The following is a 19,384-nucleotide window of genomic DNA, read 5'->3' on the forward strand; positions in this document are numbered from 1 at the left end:
GAAATATTCAACAGAAATGTTTTCGCTTATTGTTAACTTTGATGTTTTGTCTTCACTGCACAGAAAGATGAATGTGCAGTGTTTGGCACTATAAGGGTAAAGGGGTTTTGAAGTCATCTGCTTTAAATCTGGGTTTACAGTAAGACATGTATCACAACCTGTTTGGACTCAGTCCAATATCCAGTTACACAAGTGTGATGTAAAAACCTGAAAAGGTCAGTGAGTTGTGTCCAGCATTTCAACTTCTAAAACAAATTATACATGTGCATGTATTTTGAATATTTCAATGCTATATGATGAACAGCTCCCAGGACAAGCGTTTCCTTTTAGGTGTTCAAAAGTTCCAAGATGATAATGCCTCATATTACAGTAGGCTACACTAATGGACACCTGGATGAAGTCAAACGTGCAACAGTCTCCTTAAACTTTTATGGGAACTTTTAACCTCCTTCATCCCTGTAACAGTCTTTACATACTGGTCCAGTTTCCAGCTCGGGACTTTAGTGGATCAGAATATTACAGTGTGATATACGGTCCATTGATCCTCATCATTCCTTCAAGCCCATTACATCATATCAAGCCCACAGTCATATGGGCTGAATGTCTGACACGGAGCAGGCAGTGAACGCCTCTCTCTGAGCGGGACAGTGTGATCGTGTCCGGGCGGAGGAGGACAGTGTGAGCGGACAGAGGAGGAGGAGGAGGAGGACGCAGCAGTCAGACCGGAGACACAGCGGTAAGTTGCACCTCAGATCGATCTCTTCGTAACTCGTGTTTGCTCAAAGGAAGAGCCTCGTTATTGATCCTGTAGCCACTCGCGGTGTGTGTGCTGTGCCCAGTGGTGAGTTTAGGATCATAATGTAGCTACTTTACCTGTTGTGTTCCTCCTGTAGTAACTACTTCAATGAGACAGTTGTCTGTGATGTTTAGCGTTTATGTGCCGTAATTTAATGTAGTTGTATATTTGACTGAAGGCTAGCCATTTGTTTAAAGTTAACAGTGTGAGGCCAAGTGAAGTCCATCAAGTAAAACCGGATAAACGCAGATCAGACAGCAAATAAACTTGTAGCCTACTTATAACCATCCGCGACCACTTGCTAACAAATAACTCTTATATGGTTATAAGCTGTAATTAATGGCGTTATTAATGGTTAATAAATCATTTATTTCAGCGTATAGTTATAAGCTAATAATAAGGAAATCGGAAGGGTTGCCAGGTTGTATAAAGTCCTCTTTCTTCCTCTTTGCTTTGTCGTTTTGGCTGACTCTTTGTTTCATAAGGAAGACCCCCTTAAATTGACAGTCAGACCTTTTGGGAAGTATGTTGATAAATTGATGTTGTTAAAGTTGGTGACGAGTGGATTTGTGTGGACAAACAGTCCGTTTGAGTGGACTTTCTGATGAATTTAAGAGTCTGCTTAAAGGACAGATGAAATGGCACATTTTCTATAACCTACCAACCCAAAAATCATTCTTATTAATAACAGATCTATGAAGTGCTTGTTGATGTCACAGAATTACAACTCAGAAACTGCCCAGAATTAAAGTTGTCATGGTGACCACGGGGTTTAAGTTGCTGATCATGTAATCACAAAATGCCAGGTTTGAGCCCGGGAATCTCTATAACATATCATCTCTCCTCAGATCCTGCCAACTTTCTGATAAAAGCATTAAATGCCTCCAAAAACTCTTATCTGAGAGGATAGTCAGATGAATTTAAGAGATAACTCACAGGACTGCAAGTGTGCTGAAGGAGGATATTGTACAACCTGGCAACCCAAGAGTGGTTCTTATTCATGGCTTATAACTGATCTGACTACTATAACAATTATTAATAAAACCATGTGTTAGAGCTTATAAACCTTTTATGAAGGATACCTTATCAGAAAGTGGTAACAATACTTTTCTTTCTGAACTTCCTGAACACAACACGAGCTGCTGTCTGTCTGTAGTGCTTTTAGTTGAAGTATCCACGCTCGGGATGGTGCTCTTGAGAAGATACCGTTTTGTGTGCAGCACAACACCTCTTGTGTTCTTGCGTGTCAGCCTCACAGTAACATATTTGTTGACAAACATTATCTTCATGTGTCATACTATGAAGTGGGTGACGACACCCCGGAGACCTCGGCCAGTTGTAGTCGTCATACAGATGGCTCAGCTTCAGCTGTACAATAGCACACTGTTATTAGCACACAGAAGGAGCTGTTTTCATTGCACAGCAATATCACGCTGTTGTCAGTGTCTCATGTTGGATGAGTGCAGCTGTGTGAGGAGCTCCCTGGATGTCTGTCATTGTGTACCACTGAGGCACCAGCCCTGCTCCAATGTTTTGTAAACACCAGCCCCAGCTGGACCAACCTGATGCATCAGTTTTTAGTTCACCTTCCCATGCAGGATTTCTAAATTACCTGTCTGTTTTTTGTTTTTGTTTTTTTTGCCAGTTCATCTCTTAATCTAGTGGAGTCAGGATGGAGTCTCACAGACTGAACGGCTCTCCAGACATCAGGATACAGAGGAGCTACATGCAGCAACACAGTCAAGGAGGCAGCCAGGACAACTTGTTTGGAGTGAAGGTGCAGGTTCAGGGGTTTAAAGGTCAACCTTACGTGGTTCTGAACAGTTCTGGTCAGGAGAGTCACAGGGACATCTCTGTCATTACTCATCAGGCGGGGTACAACCCGGGTATGGTGAGGTCTGTGGATGAAAGACACTCTCCAGCTGAGACACAGAGGAGTGCAGCCTCCTCTGTGTTTCATTATCAGAAACACCCAGAGATTATGAGACCTTATGACCCTGAGAGTAATAACCTGAACCTAGTCATTCCTTCAGTCGCCCAACCTGGACTTCTTCCAGAGACAACTCAGACTGCTAACGTGACCAAACCCAGGATCCCTCTGCCAGCCGAGGGCCCAGAGGGAGACCAGGTTGAGGTGGTCCAGAACAAGGCACCTCCCTCAGGTGGACACATCCCTGCAAGGTCCCCAAACTTAGTGGACACGGACTCCATCTTATCTGTGGGGAAGCTGATAAGCCAGTTCAACAGCAGCCAGCGAAGGGGAAGGTGTGGCCCAAGAAACAGGCTGGACCCAGAGCAGTGTCGAAGGTCGCGCAGCGTGGACAGCGGTCGAACCTCAGACTCCTCCTTGTCCTCCCCTTCCTCCAGCAGACCCTCGTCTCTGAAGGGCACCAGGGGGGAGATCCCAGGTGGGATATATCCTCCCGGGTCAGCCAGGGCTCGACTCCTTGGCGGAGAGCCGAGCACACTGCTCAAAGGACATCATCCTCATGCTGCGAATCTGCTTCACAGGACAGAGAAACCCTCTGTCTCCAGATCATGTAGCGACCAGACTGATGAGTCTGATGAAAGAGACACACAGGTAATGAGATCTGCTTTAGAGCACAGTTGTTCTTTTAAAGATTGAATTTATTTGCTGTATGTTCTCTGACCAGGTCACTCCTGATCTTCTGAAAGGACAGCAAGAGCTCTCAGCAGACCCAACTGCAGATACAGCAAAACAAATACTGTTCACGTACCTGAAGGATGGGTAAGTCCCCCTCAGCTCTCAGCACTTGTGGTCAGTGAACCAGTTTAACATTTTTGGAAATAATGGTCATTTGCTTTCTTGCTGACAGATGAGAACATTGATACCACTTTCATGTTTTTACAGTAAATATGAAGCTACAGCCAGCAGCTGCTTAGCTTAGCTTAGTTTAGCTTATTTTATCTTAGCCTATCTTAGCATAGTTTAGCTTAGTTTAGCTTATCTTAGCACAAAGGCAAGGCAACGTCATTGGTTTTGCACCATTTAAACACAGAGGCCATTCAAAATTCTTTACGTTAGGCAAAGCAAAAATATATAAAATAAAAATAGAATAAAATTACATTTAAAAAAAGACTGGAAATGGGGAAACAGCTAGCATCCAAATAATCATCCAAATGTTTGCAAAATCAACCTAACAACTCATGCTCAGTGATTAACACCTTAAATCTCACGGCAAGAAGGAAAATAAAAATTATTATATAATATAATATAATTACTATTCCTTTGAAACAAGGTAATAAATGAGTTTACATTTCCACTTGTTTCAGCTGAAGATTCAATAGTGTGTAGTTCAGTCAGATAAGGGGGTGCCGATCCAGCTGTGTGTGCTCAAACACACAGCAGTCAGGAATGCAGAGCATGAACTTGATAAATAACCAGTCACATGGAAAGTTTTTAAGATCCATCACTGCCTATTTTCAAATATGTGCTGAAGTAGGGCACCGCCATGTATCGCTGGCTAGATTTAATTTTATCTTTACAACCCGTCGGTGTGTTTGTGAAATGTTTTTCTTGCCTCTCAGGACGACTGATGATGACTCCACCACTCAGAGGAAAGTCAACCTGCTGCTTGAAAGGATCAACAAGCTCAAATGGAGGACTGCAGAGAATGTGGAGGAGGAGGACAAAGTGAGTGTTGGGATGAGATGTTTGCCAGTGTTGATAGTTGTTCAGCATGTTAAGATGTCTTTGTCTGAAACTCCCAATGATACCTCTCTTCTCCTGAAGGATAATGCATCGGAGGTGAAGCAGTTGCAGGACAAACAGGCAGCGCTGGAGAGAGACGTGTCTGAGTTAAAGCAAAGACTGGAAACTGAGATGAAGGTGCAGTGCGACCCCATCCTGCTGACTCACCTCCGAACCACTCACTTCCTGTTCCTGTGACTGATGATGTCCCTTTCTTTTACTGTGTTGTGCAGAATGAAAAGACTCTTGCCAAGGCCTGTGAGAAAGCCAGGACGGAGAAGAAGAAACTTCAGGAAGAGTTTACCAAAAGTCAGACAGAGCTCTGCAAACTCAGGGACAGACTGGCTGAGCTCGAGGCAGAGCTTCGGTCTACCAAACAGGAGTAAGGATTTGGCCTCCCACTCATTCAGAAAAGTTTCAAAGTAAAGCTCTGCTAAGTAAAAATACTGACATCTTATCAGCTCAACGGAGGCTATAATTGAGAACCGTTTCATATTTACTTTCCAGACATCAGAGTGGTGTTAACGTCCTCATGGTGTCTAGTGTCACAGAGGAAAGTTTATGTTTTCCATGGATAGCAAATGAAACAGTTATGAAATGCATGACTAAACAGGATACACACTTTAGCTCAATGCTGTGCTCCGCTTCTTTTTTTTTCGCAAAGCTTCTGCTCATACTCTTAGGTCATTCAAGTGAACTGTAATGTGTGATCTGATGAAGGTCATTAGAGCGAAAGCAGAGTCAAATACCATTTGGATTAAGTGTGCAGATATCTAGTCCTGTCCAGGGCTGTTCTAAGACTTTAAAGCAGGGTCAAGCAGGTTTCTTTACCAAATACATACAAAATATGGAACTGAAAAATGCTGAAATATATGTCTTTCCTGTATATTTGTGTTTCTTGTATGTTGTCAGATTGAGTAAGATGAAGGCAGAGAGAGAAAGATCCAGGACGGAGATGAAAGACCTTCAGCAGCAGCTCTCTGAGATGCACGATGAGCTGGACCAAGCCAAGAAGGCAGAGGTGATAAACACAGAGAAAGAAGTCCTTCTGAAGGTAAATGAAAGCAGATGTAGAAGATTCACGTCCCAAATCATCAGCAGCTGTCAAGTGTCTTCACTGCGCTAAAGGTAGTAACACTGTATTATGATGGATGTCCGTCAGGATATGGCGCAGCTGAGTTTGGACTTTCAGGAGATGCTACAGATGAAGGAGGAGCAGGAGGAGGTGCTGCACCGCCGGGAGAGGGAGCTCAGTGCCCTGAAGGGGGCGCTCAAAGAGGAGGTGGAGACGCACGACAATTACACGGCCGCTCTGAAGGAGGAATATGAACAGGAGCTTGAGAAGCTGCTCAGGGATTTAGAGCTGGCTAAAGAGGTAACAGGGAAGACATGCATGTCTTTTGAATTCACAAAACTAACATGTGGTTTATTACGCTGCTCACGCTCATCATTTATGACTCCAACCTGTCTTTCAGAGCAATACTCTGCTGTGTCAAGAGAAGGTGGAGGCAGAGGGGGAGAAAGGTGTAGCTAAGGTGCAGCTGAAGGATCTGAGCCAGGAGAGAGATCAGCTGAGAGGAAAGGTGCAGGAGCTCAACAAGAAAGTGGATCAGCTGAACCAGGCAATCCAGGAGGCTAAAACCACAGAGAGACTGCTGGAGCAGAGAGCAAAGCAGCTGGAGGTGGGGAGAAGGTGTGGGTGAGGGTGGGGGGATTTTGATGTTGAGCTAATTCTTTCTGGGGACATGTTTTATTTACTTCGATTTGATGTGGGTTTTTTTTTTAGTCAAAGTTTCATTTATATTCCTGATGTTTTTTTTTGTCTTGTTCCTCAGAGGGAAAAGCAGCAGGTTGAGGAAATGCTAAAGGATGTGAGGAGGAATGAGGAGGAGATGTGTCAGTCTAACCAACTGCTGCTCACTCGGTTGGAGGACGTGCAGGTAAAGTCCAGGTCACTGTTAGTCTCAGAGGGGAAGCTTGGGGGCGAGGTCTGAACTTCCTGTCTGAAAGAATGATTACAAAAAAGAGAAACAGCTGGATTGGTTTTAAGATCATGACTCAGGGCGTGAGATGATTTTTAGCAAAAAACAAAGCTGTTGTCTTGTCTTTCGACAGAGTAAGTTGACCAAACTCAATCATGAGCACAGGGACTTGAAGGAGAAGCTGAAGGAGGAGAGGAAACAAAGAGAGGAGCTGTGGAAGGCAAAAACTGAACTGGAGGACGAGAGGAGGCTGCAGGACCGGGCTGTTGAGCAACTGCAGAGGAAGGTGAGAGGTGGACCTTGACAATTTATTAGACCCAATCGGAAAACATTTTTGGAGCCAAACAAGATCCAAATATCTGTTGTCTTAACCCTGCAGCGACATGAGATCAGCAGAAACAGCTGATAGTTCTTGTGCATGCATAGTTTCTTTCATCCCTTATGTCCACATACCCGAGGAGGTTCACTTATCTCACTGTACAAGCTCTGTTTATCCGTCTGTTCAGATGAACAGCATCATGGAGGAGTGCGAGGCGTCTACAGACGTACTTCAGAGCCAGGTCGACGAGGCCAGAGAGAAGAGTCAGAGGGAGTTGGCTGAGCTGCGTCGACAGCTGCAGGAAAAGGGAGCAGAGCTGGAGAAATCCCGACAGGCGGCCAAAAGACTGCAGGAAGAGGTGTGGTACTCATTGTCTCTCTCGATTCATCAGTTTGTGGGTTCAAATGTCTGAGTCACCAATAAAATAATAAGTCAGCGGCAGGGTAGAAAGGAGTTATGTTGTTTTAGAATTTTTCTCCTGATAAGGTGCTACACGGATCCTGAGAGAAGTTTTCAAACGTTTAACCTGATTTACTTTTCTGAATAATGTCTGACTAACTGAGTGACCACTGCCCAACACTAAACCTTGGCATGTTACCTTATCTCACAGTGTGTGTTTACTCAGTGGCGTGTTCTGTGTTCAGCTCCTTCCTCTGGAGGGGGATCTGCAGCGGTGTCGCAGGGAGCAGCAGGAGGCCCAGCTGAGGGGCCAGCAGCTGGAGCAGAGGGTGGAGGAGCTGGAGGAAAGGAACGCAGCCACGGTGGAGGAGAGAGAGCGGCAGGTCAAACTCATGGAGGTAAATGTCTGGGGAAATCCCACTCTGGAAACTTACTGAATTAAGAAGTTGTCACAAGAAAAACAAGCATCTAAATGATAGTGAGAATAATTTTCATTTGCATTAACATACACAGCAATAAAATTAAATTTCTTTTCATTGAAAATTGTCCGTAACACTTCACTTGTTTAACATGTAGAAGCAGTATGTAAACATCTAATGAATGGTTTACAACACTCTATAATGTTGTTGTAATAGCATATAGAAGGACATTTAAGTGTTTACCTATGATTAATAACAATAATAATAATAATAATAATAATAATAATAATTGTACATGCAGCAGTAATGATTCCTGCCATTGTGCGCTGATGACCGTGGGAAACGTTCAATTATAAACTGCTCTCACTCGAGCATACTTCACTTTATCACGTGCTTTGAAAGTGTTTATCTGTTCAGGTGCCAGTATTTGCACTCACTTGTTCCTGTGAAATATGAGGGTGCTGAGAGGAGTCATGGCAACAACATCTCGCTGCTCACCACTGTTTGTCTTGCTGATGACAAAACATTACACAGTGACACCAGTGTGCTCTCTGTTGACACTGCGTATCAACCGAGGAAGCTCGTGTTTACTGTAAAAAGTTATCGGACCTGTCTGGGTGTTCTCAGGAATCTCCTCTCTCACACCCCCCCCCCCCCCCCCCTCACCTTCATTGTTAAAAACTCACTTCCACACACAATTTATTATGAAAGGGTTTTCAAATGTGATTATCTTTATCTTGGTGCATTTTTTCCCAGCAGCCTCCTCATGTGTTATTACCCAATAACCCTTTTCCCTGAGTCAGTTTTGTAACCACAGCCTCTGGGGACAGATCCATCATGTTCGCTGCACTGGTAAACATTGTTGTGCAGTGTCATATAAATGAATTAGAGGATGGTTCAACTCATTTTTCATGTCCTCCTCTCGTCTCAGGGACGTATCAGTCACCTAGAAGAAGATCTTCACGATGAGCGCAGCAGTGCTGACCGCCTGATGGAACGACTAGACAAAACCAAAGAGCAGGCAGGTTTACTCCCACACTGTCTTTTCTTCTTTTTCTTTTTTTTTATCTACACAAATCTTTCATTTTGTATTAGCTAACATTCATAAATTTCCCCAACAGCAAAGAGACAACCCATCAGTGATAGAATTATGCCCAGTCTCAAGTTTGAACACCCGGCCCAATATCTGTTTTTATCATGAACAGATGTAGGGCTGAGTGCTCAGATTTCCCCTCAGACACTGAGAGCTGCAGGTCGGTGTGTTCAGACCAGCTCGTTAAACAAGTCTTGTTTTTCTTTTTCAACACTCACTTTGTAACTGCCCTGAAATATGACTGAACCCCTCTCACTTCATATACGTTGCTTCGTCTGATCCCGTCATAAAAGCCCCACTTCCTCTGTGTGTCTGTAAAGTAGGCCACCGTTCATGGGAGAAAAGTGGTGCAGACTAATTGACACAAAACACTGTTTTGGGAGCAGTGCAAAGACAAAAACAGCTAACTATTGTGAGCAGCTATTCACACTCCCTTCACTGGGCCTCTGGATGTTATTAGAGAGGAAAGAGCCTTTAGGTCTGATGTGGCCACTCAGAGCAGACAGCATTTCCTCTGGGTTTAGGAATTAGGCTGGAAAACTTTTCATTTAACCTGAAAGCGCTTGTCAACATGTCCTGCCCTTTTTAATAATGTACAGCCGGGGTTTTGTTTATAATGGAAGAGAGCACATATGCACATGTCCTGGCCTCGTTGACCTACTATACATCTACGTTATGCCGTAGATTGTGACTGAAACTCTCTGTATGTGTGTGTGTGTGTGTGTGTGACAGATGGATCAGATGAGGAACGAGCTGATGCAGGAGAGAGCAGTCAGACAAGACCTGGAGTGTGACAAGACAAGCCTGGAGAGACAGGTACTGACCCCTGACCCCCTCACACTGTCCTCAATCAGAGAAGTAGGTTATGATCTCCATATCAACCTGTTATCAATGTGGCATATGTACTTTTTACATTATGCCCTTTTGAATACTCATTTTACATATATTTATATATATATTTTATCTTCTTGTTGTCTTTCTGTCAAAACAAAGTTTCTGTTCACTTTCACTCACCAAAAATGCCTTGTGTGAATCCTTAAGGTCAAGTAAAGGTCAAACTAATGCAACTCCTTCCTCCTAAAACATCTGCAAAGCCATTTGTTTGGAAAATTTTGAAACTTCAGGGTTCTTTCACATTTCCGCCTCATTTATGACAGTCTCCTGTTTGACTTCCTCCGTCAGAACAAGGACCTGAAGAGCAGAGTGACTCACCTGGAGGGATCACAGAGGACCAACCAGGACTCACTGGTCTCCAAACTTAACAGCCGCATCCAGGAACTGGAGGAGAGGTTACAGGGAGAAGAACGGTGAGCGTTTACACATTTATATTAGTTCTAGACATAAATGTATACAGAGTGTGTGAGATTGTAGAAGACACTTTGGATCATAGCTCCCTCACACACTTGATGGTAGCTGTGGAGCGGTGAACCCACTCATATCACTTTCCCCCGTAGTTGTAAGAGTGAGAACACACTGGGAAGGTGTTGAGTTACAGGAAGCTGCAGCAGCGATGTGATCTCTTGGTGCTTCTGCCCTCAGGGACAACAACAGCCTGCAACAAGCAAACCGCAAGCTGGAGCGCAAAGTCAAGGAGATGAAGATGCAGGCGGATGAGGAGCACATCAGCCTGCAGAACGAGAGAGACCAGGTAGACACATCTTTAATCATAAAGAACAAAGTCAAGCAGTCAGGAGTGGCGGACTTGACTCATGATTTAATATCTCACTTTTGTGAACTCTGCAGCTGACTCAGAGGCTGAAGACGGCGAAGAGGCAGATGGATGAGGCGGAGGAGGAGATCGAGCGTCTGGAACACACTAAAAAGAGGCTGCAGAGGGAAGTGGATGAGCAGATCGAGGCCAACGAGCAGCTTCACGGCCAACTGAGCGCACTGCGGAACGAGATGAGGTGACCACTCACCGACTCGCTGTGTTTGATTTACTGTGTTGCATTAAAGGGTGTTGTTTAACTCCAGCGGTTTTATTCTTTGCACTGACCAGGCGTAAGAAGAAATCACCTCCTCTCATCAAGGTTGTGGAGGATGATGTGAACGACGTGGACGACTTTGGCTCCGACTGACTGACTGAGGAATCATTGATTTATTAATTTTGCATATTAACAACTCAGGTGTGATTTTATAACGTTTCCAGTTGTGAGCAGCGTGGCACCTTGCCAAGGCTGACCTCTAGTGGCAATATGTGTAACTACAATATAAGACAAACTGATGTTTTACAATATGACAAACTCTGACTTATTAATTCAAACATTTTTTTGTTGTCTAAGTTATTCCAACACTGTGTGAGCTAATATGGTGCAAACTGCAAATCTTAAACTGATGAATAAATGTATTAAATTTATACACCTCTGAAATAAATCCAGCTCTATGATGTTTCTGTAAATCTGAGAGTTTGTCAGTGACTACACACACACACACACACACACACACACACACACACACACACACACACACACACTTTAATGAATAAAGAAAATCAGATTTTATAAGACAAAACACACCTGTCCATCACCTCTGCTGTGAACCTTTGCATGTTGACCGGCTGACAAGGAGAGTGCGATGTGGTGGTTGTACAAATGGATCAATGGTCTGTGCTGAATGGCTGCAGCGGTGTAGAGGTGGAGATTTGACATGAGCCCTCTGATCATCTCCAGTGGTTCACACAGCTGGACATCTGGCAGATTTAACAGCATTTGGCACAGTGATACATGGAAATACAACACAAGAGAAGCATGAGGCAACACTGTGCTCTCAAACATGGAATACTCAAGGAATTCCTGGCAGAGTTCCTGGGGACGTTCGTCTTGGTTGTAAGTGAAACTTTGTTTGATAAAGCTGTTTTTTCTTTTTCATCTGCGCTTTGGTCTGAGCAGTAGAACAGAATATTTCAGTGCAGTGAGCTTGTGCGCTACGGTGCGTTTGCTTTGTGACTGATTTTAAAGTTAATTTAAAGTTAATTTCAGTTTATTGTTGAAGTCCAGACCACTCAAGCTGATCCTCATAAATGTTGATGAATTTCCCTAAAAAAAAAAAAAAGACATTTAAGTGAACAGACTCTGGTAAAAATCTGTTGCTCTCTTTCTCCCTGTTGGTCAGTTGTTCGGCTGTGGCTCAGTCGCTCAGACCGTCCTCAGTCGAAACACCCTTGGTGAGCCTCTCACCGTCCACATCGGCTTCTCTGTGGGACTGATGATGGCAGCGTACGTGGCTGGTGGAGTCTCAGGTAAACATGATTTCATCTGGTTGTAAGCACTTCTGCACAATTTCTGTAAATTCATCTCACATGAGCCACAGAACCCCACTGGCTGCGTTTGATATGGTCATTTGGATTGAATGCATGTAAAATAATTTCATGAATAATTGTTGATGGATGCCACTGAGATCAATTTCCCACGCTGCTGGTATTGGCATCCTGTCAAATCAACTGAAATACATCATCAGTTAGTTGTTAACAGTTTGTTGTTTGCATATCCAGCTTCTTTGCTGACATGTAATCTCCTGTTCAGCACTACAGTCTCAGTGATGCATTAAAATAATTCTTAGTTGATACGAACGACCTGTGCCAGGACATATAAAACAGTCTGACACAGGTTGCTTGCATGTGTTTTAATCCAAACATTGTTACTCATGTGGCTTGCAGCTTGTAATAATATAACTTTATGGCTTCCTGTCCAGCCATGTGCCAACTCCACAACTCCAGTGTCAGCAGGAACGTGCCAGCTCTCCGTTCAGATTCAATGGATGTGCACTGACCATTGATTTGTTAGTGCTAGTGCACGGCCTCTACAGGGTCATACATAACCCTGGGCACTAAATGTCCTGCAAACTACATTGATCATAGGCTTCGTTCATCTGTCTATGACAGACCAGACTCAGTCCAAATGAGACTGCTCGCCTCCTCTGAGCAGCATCTACCTCCAGTTCTACATCAAAAGGACCAATTGCATTTCATAAAGAAAGATCACAGACAAACTGATTTGTAAATTGCTTTTAAACTTTAAAAACTTTGCAGGATGTGAGCTTGGTTTGATTAAAAAAATGAGGGGAATAATGGTCACTTTTGTTTTTTTGACTTATAGGATGAATTTCCAATATGTGACCATTATTCTGCCTCTGTGCTCTTGAACATACATAACAAAACCCAGCGCTGCCCTGGGGGCTGCTCCCCTTCTGCTGCCCCTTGTAAATGTGACGGCCTCGCTAATGATGGAGAGGATATCATGCCAGACACCCCCACCCACTGCACCCCTCCTTCACTCTGTGCTTTGTCCTCCGTCCCAGGGGGCCATGTGAACCCTGCTGTGTCTCTGGCCATGGTGATTCTAGGCAAACTGAAGATTTGGAAGTTTCCCTTCTATGTCATCGCCCAGTTTCTTGGTGCTTTCGTTGGAGCTGCTGCAGTTTTTGGATTATACTATGGTGAATACGCTGAACTTTACCCTTAGACTATACATGCTTAACAACTGTTGGTTATGATCTCCGGAGGCTTAGTTTCTCCCAAATTTAAAAAAACCCAACCCCTGTCTTAAAACTGAATTTGTCACAGTAAAAATATTTCAGCTACACGTCCATCAATATGAGATACTCATGGATGAAAGCAACCTGTTTGTCCTCTGCACAGATGCTTTCATGGACTTCACCAGCGGGATTCTGTCAGTCACAGGAATCAATGCAACAGGTCACATTTTTGCTTCCTACCCTGCGAGACACCTGTCAGTCCTCGGCGGCTTCATCGATCAGGTGAGCTCTGGTCACTGTGACCCAATGACCTCCCCTCCATTGTGACCTGCCGCTCCCATTCAGGCTCTAAATACTGCAAAGTCTGGCAAATGTGGCTAATGCAAAAATTGATTGTCCCATTTAGTCTGAGAACACCCCCACTTTTGCTTGGTTTTGGGTCTAATGACCCATTTCCTGGCTTCCTCCGGGAGGTCAGATCTATACTTAACACCATTTTCAGTCTGTTTAGTCGGTGCAGCGATCCAAAAATAACTCGTCTACCAGATTAAAACTGTTGAAAACCACATCAGGTGAACCGCTGAGGTAAATCTAATTAGTCTGACTGCGCTCATGTTAATGTTCCCTTTGTTAGCTCTGTGTAACAGTAGTGCTTAGAGGTGAGGAAGAGGCTACGGTCTATAAATACCCTAAACACTTAACACTAAAAAGATTTGAACCATCAGGATAAGACTTATTTGTTTTAGTGATACATATCTAGTTAGAGGGAATGATAGACCAAAATGTTCAAATGTGATTTTAATGTATCCGATAAAGCCTGATAACTGTACCAACTACACAGTTTAATGATTTTTTTTATTTATTTATTTGTATGTTACAAATGATAAAAGATATAATATGTGCACCTTCACATATATACAAACACACTTTACATAAATGAATGTAAAGTGCACAGAAGAGGGAGGAAGTTAAAAGCTTCTCCTCTCCTAAAAAGTCAAGGCAAAGTAAACAGGATGGCATAAAAGAAAAATAACGAGGAAAGAGAAAATCAATCAGCACTGTCATTGGGAAGTTACCAGTGAGTGTTTGTTATGATGTTTTGTGTTCACCCTACAGAACGGCAGTATTGCAACTAATGACGCTCTGCTCCTTCAGGTGGTGGGCACGGGTATGCTGGTGTTGTGTATCCTTGCTATCATCGATGGCGGAAACATTGGAGCTCCTAAAGGCGTGGAGCCGCTGGCCATCGGGCTGATCATCATGGCCATCGGCGTGTCCATGGGACTGAACTGTGGCTACCCCCTGAACCCCGCCAGAGACCTGGGACCCCGACTGTTCACGGCTGTAGCAGGATGGGGGATGGAGGTTTTTAGGTAACTGTACAACAGAGCAAGACAGACATTAAGACATTAAGTTTATTTTGTGTCATATACTTGGGTTGAATCAAATACAGGCAGATCTAATATGTGTGGATCTTGAGGCAATGATCAGGGTGCTGAACAACATTATATTAGATAATGTTAATTGGAAAAAAAAAACATGTTACATCTCAATGTATGTTCACATTATGGAAACATATACATGTGTTTGTGATTCTCTGTCTCCACCTCCTCCAAAGTGGATCCTTTCATTCTTTTTATTCATTGAGATTTTTAATTGAAGTAAACTGATTAAGACCTGAGCTGCTGACATGAGCCCCAGTGTTATATAATGTCACATGCACTCGACAGATGCAGTCGATGATTGTGAATGATCCAGTGATGGCACCAGTGACCTGCAGTGACTTCTGTGCCAGCTGCTTGAGTGACTGCCAGAGATGAGTTTAACCCTTTCCTCTTTTCATAACGTCGGTGTTCGCAGCACTGCAGACTACTGGTGGTGGATCCCCGTGGCCGGGCCCATGGTGGGGGGAGTTGTTGCGGCCGTCATCTACTACCTGCTGATCGAGCTGCACCACCACCACGACGAGCCCGAGAAGCCCCAAGAGGAGGAGGAGGAGGAGGAAGAAGACGAGGATGACGAGGACAGCAGTCTGAAGGACAAATATGAGATGATCACCATGAGCTAAAAGAGACATTAACCTCCAGGACTGACTGGTCAGATTCAGCTGTTTCACTGTCAATCAGATGACTAACACCCAGCACACCTTCCATCTGTAAGGACAGGCTTCCTCTGTCAGTGTGCTCTCTGTGCTAGACCCATTAATAGCAGGATAGGCTGTAGTTACACTTCTGATTGACGTTATGCTCTGCAGAGACAAGCTTTTCCAGCTCAGTGATGGCACCATTAAAACCTACACGGGTCAAAACACAAAGTAAAATAACTTAGGAAACTGTTTAGACTGAAAAACTGCAGCCAACACCGGGTCGTCTCCTCTGCAGTTTCACTTTTTATGTTTTATGTTTCATAAACGTGAAAATCTCAGTCCTGCTTCACATTGTCATGACTTTTCATATAGATGTGTTGTAAATAGCGCCTTGTAAATATCCCACTTCATTTGAATATACACTTAACACGCATGCCAGTTTCCTTTTAGGTTTGCTCCCATGTTCTTCAGTGGTTGTGATGCTACCATCTGTATATTCACTTAAAACGTATTTTTCTTTTCTTTTTTTTGTTGTAACTTGTAATTATTTTTCTTCTTTTGCAAACCTCCCTCCTGTTCGTTATTATTATTTGTATTTTACTCAGTGTTGTTTTGTCTACATTAAAGTTTCTACAAATATCAACTTCACCTCAGGGACTCATTTCCCTTCATCAGTGAGACATCATCTATTTTATTTATCACTGACAGCCGCAGTTAAGCTGAACGAGTTTGTTGATGTCGTTTTCCTTTCAGCATTCACAATATTACCCTAGTATATCCTCATACATCCCTTCAATTGCTGTGCAGGTCGTAATAATCTACGTGACGAAGTGAAAGAAGACAGTAATAGCGACATGAATCTTCTGAGTAAACTTCAGCGGCAGACAAGTACATTCATTAGACTCAGACTGAACACCTTCAACAATAATTGGACCGACATAAGTGATGGATTTGTTGTGTTTAGATGATACAATGGCAGAGGATGATTATGCCTCACTGCAGTGTCAGCTCAGAGCGCTGTGCTTTAAACAAATATTTCCTGTATGAGCTGATCACTCTAGCTAATGTCCCTGTGCATATCAAAGTTGATCTGAGTCTCATCTGGGTGTCTGATTTTAACTCTCCAACAGTGGATTCAGGTGGTGATGCCACTGTTGGAGGGCTGAGGATGTAGAGAGAATGAAATTAACCAGGAAAATTAAAGCAAACAAAGTGTAAGAAAATCCTTCCTGGCATCCTGTGAAGAGGAAGTATTTGCCACCTTTACCTGAGCAAAAGTACCAATACCAGAGTGCAAATTTATCCTGTTACAAGTAAAAGTCTTGAATTCAAACTTTCTCCAGACTCCACAAAAATGATCAATTACCCTCATGGAAAAATCCAGGATTTATGAACATGCATCAATATACATGTATAGATAGATAGATAGATAGATAGATAGATAGATAGATAGATAGATAGATAGATAGATACCTTTGGCTGAGGTGTTCTACAGCCTGATGGCAGTGGGCACAAAGGATCTCCTGAACCTCTCTGTTCTGCAGCGCAGTGAGATGAGACGTTCTCTGTCCTGCCTGAAAGTTGTGGAGAGGATGGTTGGTATTGTCCTCCATCTTACACTGCATGCATCTCTCCACGACAGTCCTGAGTGAGTCCAGACTCCTGCCAAGCGCAGACCCAGCCTTTTTGACCAGCTTGTCCAGTCTCCTCGTGCTCATGCCTGACATGCTGCTGCCCCAGCAGACTGCAGCATAAAAAAGTACTACTATTAACTGTTTGAGGGAGACCATTTTAACTACTTCATATACTGTTGTAGTTGTATACTTTACTGCAGGTTAGTCTATAACAAACCTTCATATTTTAGAGGCTGATCATTTGTTTTGTGTATTAAATCTTAATCTACAAAGCAACTAGAGCTGTCAGATGTATGAAGTAGAGTACAATATCTTTCTCTGAAATGTAGTGGAGTAGACGAAGTACCTCATGTGTGCTTCAGTTACTTTACATCTCTGGCTTTGGCTCAGTATTTGTCTGTGGGTGCAGGCAAAGTTGAAAAAAAAGGGTCTGAGATGCCTTCAATGACACGTGGAACTCCAGGAGAAGAAGCAGGTAGGCAACACAAATACCAAACTTTCATGCTCACCACGTTTCAGAGACGGGGTGAGGGGTCACTGACTCCAGCAGGGCAACAGATAAAGCTCTCCCACTGGGTCAGCCTGGAGGAGGAAACAGAACCAGATAACCAGTACAAGAAGATCAAATACTCATCGCTGAAAGGTGAGGTATCTGAAGGGCGAAGTGTGGAGCTGCAGGGTGAGTTTATCAGACACCGGCCTGACGGTGGAAGGAAAGAGATCACATTATTGTTCACGTCAGTTTGTCATGTACACAGTGCAGGATTGCATACATTGAACAGAGGGGAAATCACTTTGTATAGACTGACTGGCGGCTCAATAACAATACATGTGTAGGTGCATGTGATTCTCTCCTCTCGTCTCTCACCTATCGGCCACGATGCAGGGCGATGTAGACGACATTACTGAGCTGAATCAGCCGGGCTTTGATGAAGCACTGACAGGACGCTCATTATGAACAAGGCACAGTCTCCTGAGAACCGGGTCTGTACAAACACATTTGTCTTCCTCTGTCAAATCACAGGTTCAATATGAGGAATGCCTTCAACTAAACTGACACACACTCATTCTTTAAACTTGTGTGGAACAGTGTGTCTGTATGTTGTTTTATATGAAAGGGAAAGACACAGTATGTGGTAGTGTCTTATACCCAGCAGTGACTTTATGTTTTTCACGAGATATACAAACTTGAATCTGTCTAAATCTCCTCAGACTGACTGAATGGAAGTTTCTGATACTGGACAATGAACTTGCAGTCTTTGTTCTGCAGTCCTCAGGGTCAGCTGCTCTTTGGAGCGAGTGCTGGCTGCCACTTAGTTCAGTCTGGGTGACACTCTGCAGCGTGCCGGTGCCACTTTTACAATCATGCTCTGTCACTGCGAGGAGAGACAAAAGGTACTGCTCGCTTAAAGGCCGTGATGTCAGCTCCTCGCACAGAGCCACAAATCTAAATGGAGAATACTGACCAGGGTCGGTGACACTGGGCTCTCTGCTGGGACACTGTTTCAGGCACAGAGTGGCATCCGTTTGAAGAGCGCTGTAGGGAAATGGACTACAGCATCAGGAGTGACAACAATATAAACTTACAGGAAAACAACTCACAGCCTGTGTTATCCACAAAATATTGAACCCAAACTCTTGTTGTGGGTGACTGTGCTCGTTCATGTCGCAACCAGCGGCCGCATGCAGCTGAGGATCCACATTGAAAATCAATAGCAAGCGCCATTCCACTGCATGTGCAAATGTGTGCTTCCAGGATCTCACGTACACTTGCCAGTGGTTGTTACATCATTACATCATCAAACACACTCATGAGGAAAAAGTCATCAATAAATATAGGCAATGAATAATAAAGAAAAAACACAAATGCAGGATCCTAATTATCCTGTGAATAAGTTGTGTTCGTATGTGCAGGACATTACAGCACCTGTATTCCTTTATACCAACTTTACTCACATATAACGCAGTATCACCGAGCCCACACAACATTTTGAGCTCCCAGTTCCCAGGTTAAAGTTATCAGCCACGGCTGAAATACTATTTGATGGAGACAGATGAAAAGAGATGAGAAGTGGGTCCGTGGTGCTGATGTTGACAGGCTGCTCTAAAACCTCTGGTCCCAACAACTTCAGCCACAGCAGCTGCTCCCTCTGGTGTGGACGCCCCTCTACTGCATTTAGCACAAGGTCAGCTTAACAGGAACTTGAGGAACTCACCACAGTAAACGATCAGTTCAGCACCCACCTTCAGGAGCCCAGCACCACAGGAAAAGAACATCAAGGGGCAAAAATCAGATTTTTCTCAATCCTTCATCCTGCTGCAACTGTCATTCTTATCATTCATCCTAAGATCCCTTTTAACCTCACATTTCTTTATCATGCAGCATTTAAAGGGTAAAAGAACAACTCTAGTATTAACAACATTTGATGCCTTTTTTAGTTGTTTTGCAAAAAAAGAAAAAAAAAGAAATC

General features: G+C 43.6%; 2 protein-coding genes across 2 annotated transcripts; both read left to right on the forward strand.

Annotated features, from left to right (window-relative positions):
- The first annotated feature begins 683 nt into the window (after nt 1–683).
- LOC111229575 (cingulin-like protein 1) lies at nt 684–11,092 on the forward strand. The gene is made up of 19 exons (XM_022755945.1): nt 684–736; nt 2,442–3,377; nt 3,451–3,545; nt 4,346–4,451; nt 4,551–4,646; nt 4,742–4,890; nt 5,421–5,562; nt 5,671–5,883; nt 5,984–6,190; nt 6,344–6,448; nt 6,624–6,776; nt 6,997–7,167; nt 7,454–7,606; nt 8,559–8,648; nt 9,453–9,536; nt 9,903–10,027; nt 10,260–10,368; nt 10,464–10,627; nt 10,720–11,092. Exons 2-19 carry the CDS (start codon nt 2,469–2,471, stop codon nt 10,796–10,798), a joined length of 3,150 nt encoding a protein of 1,049 aa, XP_022611666.1. The 5' UTR covers nt 684–736; nt 2,442–2,468; the 3' UTR covers nt 10,799–11,092.
- A 273-nt stretch (nt 11,093–11,365) lies between these two features.
- On the forward strand, nt 11,366–15,844 carry LOC111229576 (aquaporin-9-like). Its single transcript, XM_022755946.1, has 6 exons — nt 11,366–11,545; nt 11,832–11,958; nt 13,017–13,154; nt 13,357–13,475; nt 14,349–14,566; nt 15,054–15,844. The coding sequence occupies exons 1-6, from the start codon at nt 11,444–11,446 to the stop codon at nt 15,259–15,261; spliced, it is 912 nt and encodes a 303-aa protein (XP_022611667.1). The 5' UTR covers nt 11,366–11,443; the 3' UTR covers nt 15,262–15,844.
- The last annotated feature ends 3,540 nt before the right edge of the window (nt 15,845–19,384 follow it).

Source organism: Seriola dumerili, unplaced genomic scaffold (assembly GCF_002260705.1).
Source record: "Seriola dumerili isolate Sdu_G_001 unplaced genomic scaffold, Sdu_1.0 BDQW01000242.1, whole genome shotgun sequence".
Classification (NCBI taxonomy): domain Eukaryota; kingdom Metazoa; phylum Chordata; class Actinopteri; order Carangiformes; family Carangidae; genus Seriola; species Seriola dumerili.